This window comes from Leucoraja erinacea, unplaced genomic scaffold, assembly GCF_028641065.1.
Source record: "Leucoraja erinacea ecotype New England unplaced genomic scaffold, Leri_hhj_1 Leri_522S, whole genome shotgun sequence".
NCBI classification, from domain to species: domain Eukaryota; kingdom Metazoa; phylum Chordata; class Chondrichthyes; order Rajiformes; family Rajidae; genus Leucoraja; species Leucoraja erinaceus.
This window is the reverse complement of record NW_026576424.1, coordinates 95,153-103,148: the sequence shown is the minus strand read 5'-3', so window position 1 is coordinate 103,148 and position 7,996 is coordinate 95,153. Positions and strand designations below refer to the sequence as shown.

General features: G+C 53.1%; 1 protein-coding gene across 1 annotated transcript; it reads left to right on the top strand.

Annotated features, from left to right (window-relative positions):
* Positions 1–4,443: 4,443 nt before the first annotated feature.
* Positions 4,444–6,910, top strand: LOC129694027 (tyrosine-protein kinase fyna-like). The gene is made up of 2 exons (XM_055630754.1): positions 4,444–4,740; positions 6,415–6,910. The coding sequence occupies exons 1-2, from the start codon at positions 4,479–4,481 to the stop codon at positions 6,621–6,623; spliced, it is 471 nt and encodes a 156-aa protein (XP_055486729.1). The 5' UTR covers positions 4,444–4,478; the 3' UTR covers positions 6,624–6,910.
* Positions 6,911–7,996: the final 1,086 nt, after the last annotated feature.

The window sequence follows — 7,996 nt, the reverse complement described above, 5'->3', positions numbered from 1 at the left end:
GAATAGAAAACATAGAAATCATCGAAACGTAGAAATTTAGGTGCAGGAGAGCCATTCGGCCCTTCGAGCCGCAACCCATTCAATATTGATCATGGGCGCTGATCATCCAACTCAGTATCATGTTCCTGCTTCGCTCCATTAGAATTTTGGATGACGGAGCGAGTTGTTGTTGAAATATATAGTTTGTTTTAAGGATATGAGCGAGTATGAGTCTTTACTGTTTCCTCCACAGGATGCTGTCTCACCGCTGCGTTTCACCAGCATTTTTGTTATCTTCGATGTTCCAGATCTCAGTCTTCTTAAACGACTAATCAAATCTATAATCTTCTGTAGAAAATCCAGACTGATGAATTTTACAAGGGATTATACACAGTGTCGTAAAGGAAGTGGATACACTAAAAAAGATTTCACTAACGAGATTAGATGGGTGAATAAGTAGCAAATTCAATCCAATTCTGCATTTGCAATGTCGGTGAGTTGACTGTGGAGTGATAGAATCATAGAAACATAGACAATAGGTGCAGGAGGAGACCATTCGGCCCTTCGAGCCAGCACCGCCATTCATTGTGATCATGGCTGATCGTCCCCAATCAATAATCCGTGCCTGCCTTCTCCCCATATCCCTTGACTCCACCAGCCCCTAGAGCTCTATCTAACTCTCTCTTAAATCCATCCAGTGACTTGGCCTCTACTGCCCTCTGATGTTAGCCAAAGAAATATTGATCTGTTGAACCCTGGATGAAGTGTCGCTAGAAATTAGTGGGGAAGCAGACATTGCTAATAGATCAAATTATGGGAGACTTAACAGGTATTTAATTAATCAAACTGCACTTAATTCCCCGAGTAGGTGCTTTTTATTTCATTTTAGTCATGATTTTGGGCCAATGTAATTTTGGAGAAACAAAATAAATGATCTGTGTGTGGGCTGGAGAGATGGCTGAGTGACAGAGGACGTGACATAGACAATAGGTGCAGGAGGAGGCCATTCGGCCCTTCGAGCCAGCACCGCCATTCAATGTGATCATGGCTGATCATCCCATATCAGTACCCCGTTCCTGCCTTCTCCCCATATCCCCTGACTGCTATATTTAAGAGCCCTATCTAGCTCTCTCTTGAAAGTATCCAGAGAACCGGCCTCCACCGCCCTCAGACTCACCACTCTCTGTGTGAAAAAGTGTTTCCTCGTCTCCGTTCTAAATGGCTTACTCCTTATTCTTAAACTGTGTGGCCCCTGGTTCTGGACTCCCCCAACATCAGGAACATGTTTCCTGCATCTAGCGTATCCAAACCCTTAATAATCTTATATGTTTCAATGAGATCGCCTCTCATCCTTCTAAACTCCACAGAGTATACAAGCCCAGCTGCTCCATTCTCTCAGCATATGACAGTCCCCGCCATCCCGGGAATTAACCTGGTGAACCTACGCTGCGCTCCCTCAATTTCCCTCAAGAGACTTCTACTCTGGCAGATGGAACAGAGACGAGAAACGGCAAAAACAACACCGCGGCGCAGCGGTAGAGTTGCTGCCTCCCAGCGCCAGAAACACGGGTTCCATCCTGACCTCAGCTGCTGTCTGTACGGAGTTTGTACAGACAAAAATGCTGGAGAAACTCAGCGGATGAGACAGCATCTATGGAGCGAAGGAATAGGCGACGTTTCGGGTCGAGACCCTTCTTCAGACTGATGTGGGGGATGGGGGAGAGGGAAGCATTCATAACAAAAGGATTTGAGTCTAGGAGCAGGGAGGTTCTACTGCAGTTGTACAGGGTCTTGGTGAGACCACACCTGGAGTATTGCGTACAGTTTTGGTCTCCAAATCTGAGGAAGGACATTCTTGCCCTAGAGGGAGTACAGAGAAGGTTCACCAGATTGATTCCTGGGATGTCAGGACTGTCTTATGAAGAAAGACGGGATAGACTCGGCTTGTACTCTCTAGAATTTAGAAGATTGAGGGGGGATCTGATAGAAACTTACAAAATTCTTAAGGGGTTGGACAGGCTAGATGCAGGAAGATTGTTCCCGATGTTGGGGAAGTCCCGGACAAGGGGTCACAGTTTAAGGATAAGGGGGAAATCTTTTAAAACCGAGATGAGAAAAACATTTTTTACACACAGAGAGTGGTGAATCTGTGGAATTCTCTGCCACAGAAGGTAGTTGAGGCCACAGTTCATCGGCTATATTTAAGAGGGAGTTAGATGTGGCCCTTGTGGCTAAAGGTATCAGAGGGTATGGAGAGAAGGCAGGTACAGGGATACTGAGTTGGATGATCAGCCATGATCATATTGAATGGCGGTGCAGGCTCGAAGGGCCGAATGGCCTACTCCTGCACCTATTTCTATGTTTTCTATGTAGAAGAAAAAAGAAGTGTACGGAGCTTGTACATTCTTCCCGTGACTCCGTGGGTTTTCTCCGGGTGCTCCGGTTTCCTCCCACACTTTAAAGGTGTACAGGTTTGCAGGCTAATTGGCTTGGGATGAATGTCAAAAATTGGGGCAGATGGGACTAGAAATGGGGTACTGCAGATACGGGTTACTGCACAAATGGATAGAGTGCTGGAGTAACTCAGCGGGTCAGGCAGCATCTGTGGAGAACATGGATAGGTGACATTTCACAGAGTGCTGGAGTAACTCAGCGTGTCAGGCAGCATCTGTGGAGAACATGGATAGGTGACGTTTCACAGAGTGCGGGAGTAACTCAGCGGGTCAGGCAGCATCTGTGGAGAACGTGGATAGGTGACGTTTCACAGAGTGCTGGAGTAACTCAGCGGGTCAGGCAGCATCTGTGGAGAACGTGGATAGGTGACGTTTCACAGAGTGCCGGAGTAACTCAGCGGGTCAGCAGCAGCATCTATGGAGCTAAGGAAATAGGCAACGTTTCGGGCCGAAACCCGTAGGGGTTTCGGCCCGAAACGTTGCCTATTTCCAGAAGGATTTCGGCCCAAAAAGTTGCCTATTTCCTTACCTCCATAGATGCTGCTGCTGCAGCATGTGTCATAACAAATCAGTACATTTGGGTCAAGACCAGCGTCTGTGGGAAAAAATTTCATGGATAGCCTGTGCTGAGTTACTCCAGCATTTTGTGTCTATCTTCGGTGTAAACCAGCATCTGCAGTTTTCTGAATCTGCAGTTCGGTTTCCCGACTGCGCATGCAGTCATAGGTCACTCGCGATACACATTCTCGGCAGCTGAGCTGCTGCGCGCGTGCAGACCTGCATTTCATCTGTAGTCAGGATCGAACCGTGGGCTCCGTGTTGAATTGCTTCTGGTCCGTCCCCGTCCCCTCCCCTCCCGAACATCCCATCCCTGTCCGGGGGTGGCCGGAGATGTCCGGGGTGACCCTGGACTGACGGGACTCTGGCCCGGAGCAGTGGAGTCAGTGCTCCTTCTCTGCGCCGGCTATAAGGAGAGGCCACCACTGCTCCGGGCCGGTGTCCCGTTAGTCTCGGATCACCCCGGACATCTCCGGTTGCCCCCGGACAGGGACGGGACGCTCGGGGAGGGGACGGGACGCTCGGGAGGGTACGGGACGCTCGGGAGGGCAATTCAACAGCGCTAGCAGCGCCGGAGACCCGGGTTCGATCCTGGCTACGGATGAAACGCAGGTCCGTACACACGCAGCAGCTCGGCTGCCGATAATGTTTTCCGCCAGTGACCTTTGACAAATCCCATGGTGGCTCCTTGCGTAGCCGCCTTTGCGAGATGCCCGCCGTGCCGTTCTGTGACGCGGAGAGGCGCGTACTGTACAGGCTGCTCCTGCACGCCCCCCACTTCCTCGCCCTCGCCTTCCGTCCAGACACACCCTGGCGGCCCGTGCCACCACCTGACGAGGGGAGCGGTCTCCAGTGGAGGTCTCTCTACACGGGAGTCCTCCCCCTTTACATCGGGGACCTGGGGTGGAGAGTGTTGCACAAAGCCGTGGCCTGTAACGGGTACTTGAGCCGGTTCACGGACTCTTCCCCTGCTTGTCATTTCTACGGTGAGGAAGAGACCGTGTTCCACGTGTACATAGAGTGTGAGAGGTTGCAGCCACTGTTCGAGTATCTGAAGGGGGCTACTCCTCAAGTATTGGCTACATTTTAGTCCAACGCTATTAATTTATGGGCACCCGGTACAGAGGGGGGGGGGGTCTGTCTCCCTGTCGGTCTGCTCCTGGGCCTGGCCAAGATGGCCATTGGCGGGTCCAGGCAGCGGGCAGTCGATGGCCACACAGCGGTCAGCTGCATGCCCCTTCTCCGGGGTTATGTCCGTGTCCCTGGAGAGGGAACACACACACACACACGCAGCGTCTACGAGGCCTTCTGTGGACGCTAGTCACCGCGGGATGTCGAATGTATTGTTGATATAAATGTGAAATATTCAATTTGATAACTTTCTTTGTAAAATGCCAACATAGACATTCTTTGATCGTGTTACTGCTTTGTATTTTTGTTCGTTCTGAATAAAAGCATTTTGTACGGGAGGAAAACATATTTTTTTAAATGACTCCTTGCGTTTTTCGGAATACCGAACTCGCTTATTGGGATAGGGTGCTATCCCGCAATGGGGGGAAGGGACTCGGACTGTACCCGTTGCGGTGGATATTAAAGACTGTGATCTCTCGTTTCTCAGGCGCTAAGTTCCCCATCAAATGGACGGCGCCGGAGGCAGCGTTGTACGGGCGGTTCACCATCAAGTCGGATGTCTGGTCGTTCGGCATCCTGCTGACGGAGCTGGTGACGAAGGGGAGAGTCCCCTACCCAGGTGAGGAGCGCCCTCATCCCGGGACCTCACGCAAGGCTGGCCTCTCCCCGACCTCTCCCCCTCGCCCCGCCCCGACAAAAACCCGACATGGCGCAGCGGTAGATTCGCAGCCTCACAGCGCCAGAGACCCGGGTTAGAAACATAGAAACATAGACAATAGGTGCAGGAGGAGGCCATTCGGCCCTTCGAGCCAGCACCGCCATTCAATGTGATCATGGCTGATCATCCCCTATCAATACCTGCCTTCTCCCCAAACCCCTTGACTCCACCAGCCCCTAGAGCTCTATCTAACTCTCTCTTAAATCCATCCAGTGACTTGGCCTCCACTGCCCTCCGTGGCAGGGATTCCCACAAATTCACAACTCTCCGGGTGAAAAAGTTTTTTCTCACCTCGGTTTTAAATGGCCTCCCCTTTATTCTAAGACTGTGTGGCCCCTGGTTCTGGACTCGCCCAACATTGGGAACATTTTTCCTGCATCTAGCTTGTCCAGTCCCTTTTCCAGCCCAGTTCCAACCTGCTGCGGAGCTGGCTGTACCCAGGATAGACACAAAGAGTGCTGGAGTAACTCAGCGGGCCAGGCAGCTGCATCTCTGGACAGAAGGAATGGGTGACGTTTCGGGTGGAGACCCTTCTTCAGACAGAGTTTGCACCTTCTCCCCGTGACCTGCGTGGGTTTTCTCCGGGTGCTCCGGTTTCCCCAACACACTCCAAGGACGTGCAGGGTTTGTAGGTTAATTGGCTTTGGCAAAATACTGAATCGCTTTTAGCTTGTGTAGGATAGTGTAGGTTTTCTCTGAATTCTTCAGTTCCCCCCCCCCCCCCCCCACTCGTACATGTTCCCGATGTTGGGGGAGTCCAGAACCAGGGGCCACACACAGTTTTAGAATAAGGGCTAAGCCATTTAGAACGGAGACGAGGAAACACTTTTTCTCACAGAGAGTGGTGAGTCTGTGGAATTCTCAGCCTCAGAGGGCGGTGGAGGCCGGTTCTCTGGATACTTTCAAGAGACACTAGAGGCAGGAAACATGTTCCCGATGTTGGAGGAGTCCAGAACCAGGGGCCACAGTTTAAGAATAAGGAGTAAGCCATTTAGAACGGAGACGAGGAAACACTTTTTTCTCACAGAGAGTGGTGAGTCTGTGGAAATTCTCTGCCTCAGAGGGCGGTGGAGGCCGGTTCTCTGGATAGAAACATAGAAACATAGACAATAGGTGCAGGAGTAGGCCATTCGGCCCTTCGAGCCTGCACCGCCATTCAATGTGATCATGGCTAATCATCCAACTCAGTATCCTGTACCTGCCTTCTCCCCATACCCCCTGATCCCTTTAGCCACAAGGGCCACATCTAACTCCCTCTTAAATATAGCATTGAGGATATTTTCAAGAGATAGGGCTCTTAAAGATAGCGGAGTCAGGGGATATGGGGAGAAGGCAGGAACGGGGTACTGATTGGGGATGATCAGCCATGATCACATTGAATGGCGGTGCTGGCTCGAAGGGCCTCATGGCCTACTCCTGCACCTGTTGTCTATTGTCTATTGTCCTCCCCCCAGGATTTCCGCCCATGTGCCTGCGCTTGGGTACATATCCCTCCAACCGATCTCTCCCTCTGAACCCCGCCACAGCTGACTCTCGCCCTTGTGTCCCCCCCCCCCCCCCCCCCCTCTCCGGCAGGTATGAATAACCGCGAGGTGCTGGAGCAGGTGGAGCGGGGATACAGAATGGCCTCTCCGCAAGACTGCCCCAGCTCCCTGCACGAGCTGATGGTCCAGTGCTGGAAGAAGGACCCGGAGGAGCGGCCGACATTCGAGTACCTGCAGGCGTTCCTGGAGGACTACTTCACGGCCACTGAGCCTCAATACCAGCCCGGGGACAACCTGTGAACTCTGGCCCCCGGGCCGACCCCGGCCCCCTCACCGCACGGTGGGCGCTTGTATGGACACCAATCCTGGCTGACCTCCTCCAGACACTGGTGGCTTCTCGTGCCAAGGCCCCAAACGCCCGCACAGGCCTTTTCAAAATGGCCGCCTTGGCAACTAGGACCAAGGCTATTTTTTTTAAATCGTTCCGAATGTTAGTATTGTATAATATTGTTTTAAAAAGAAAACGATGGAATTGCCATCTCTAAAATGCTACTTAACGCTGAGAAGCCCCTCCCCCCCCCCCCCCCCCCCCCCTTCCCTCCACCCCACCCCCGTTCATCGAGGGGACGAGTCGTGGACTTTACGCGCTGCCACAACGCTGGTGAACTTCGTGAACTTCCAGAAGATTCTTTGCACGAACGTTCGGCTCTCTTGGCCACTGTGCGCTGAGAACCTCGCAGTGATGAGATGGACTCTCTGTTTTGCCCCTCATCAACTCCCCCCCTCCCCCTCTCCTCTCCCCTCTCCCCTCCTCTCTCCCTCCCTCTCCCTCCCTCTCTCCTTCCCTCCCTCTCCCCCTCTCTGCTTCCCTCCCTCTCTCTCTCTCCCTCCCACTCCACCTCTCTCCCTCACTCTCTCCTCCCATCCCTCTCTCTATCCCTCTCACCCCCTCTCCCCCTCCCTCTCTCCCTCCCCTCCCTCTCTTATCCCTCCATCCCATGCTCTCTCTCCCTCTCTCCATTTAGATCTCTCCTCCCTCTCTCTCCTCTCTCCATCTCTCCCTCCTCTCTCCCCTCTCTCTCTCCAACTCCCCTCCTCCCTCTCTCCCTCTCCCCCCTCTCTTTCTCTCTCTTTCTCTCTCTCTCCCACCCTCTCTCCCTCTCGCCTGTCTCTCTCTCCCTCTCTCTGCCTCTCTCCACCCCTCTCTCTCTCTCCCCTCTCCTCCATCTCACACGTGTGTGTGTGTACGTGTCTCTCTCTCTCTCCCTCTCTCTCTCTCTCCCTCTCTCTCTCCCTCCCTCCTCTCTCTCTCTCTCTCTCTCCCTCCCTCTCCCTCCATCCCTCTCTCCCTCTCTCAATCCGTCTCTCTCTCTCTCTCTCTCCTCTCTCTCCTCCCCTCTCTCCCTCCATCTCTCTCTCCCTCTCTCCCTCCCTCCCTCCCTCTCCCTCCCTCCCTCCCTCCCGACCTTCCTCCATCTCTCCCCCTCCCTCCCTCCATCTCTCCCCTCTCCTTCCCTCTCTCTCCCTCCCTCCATGTTCACCTCTTGTCATGACTGAGCCACTCAGAAGCTGCCACACAGCACGGAAACAGGCCCTTCAGCCCACCTTGCCCCTGCCAGCGCATGCCCCATCCACACAGGTCCCACCCGCCCGTCTTTGGCCCACATCCCACT

Bases quoted from the DNA above. Each gene is read 5' to 3' on its own strand.
- LOC129694027 (XM_055630754.1), top strand. From the start codon at position 4,479: ATGACTCCTTGCGTTTTTCGGAATACCGAACTCGCTTATTGGGATAGG. The intron at 4,741-6,414 runs GTGAGGAGCGCC...CCTCTCCGGCAG, and splicing joins GGGGAGAGTCCCCTACCCAG to GTATGAATAACCGCGAGGTG.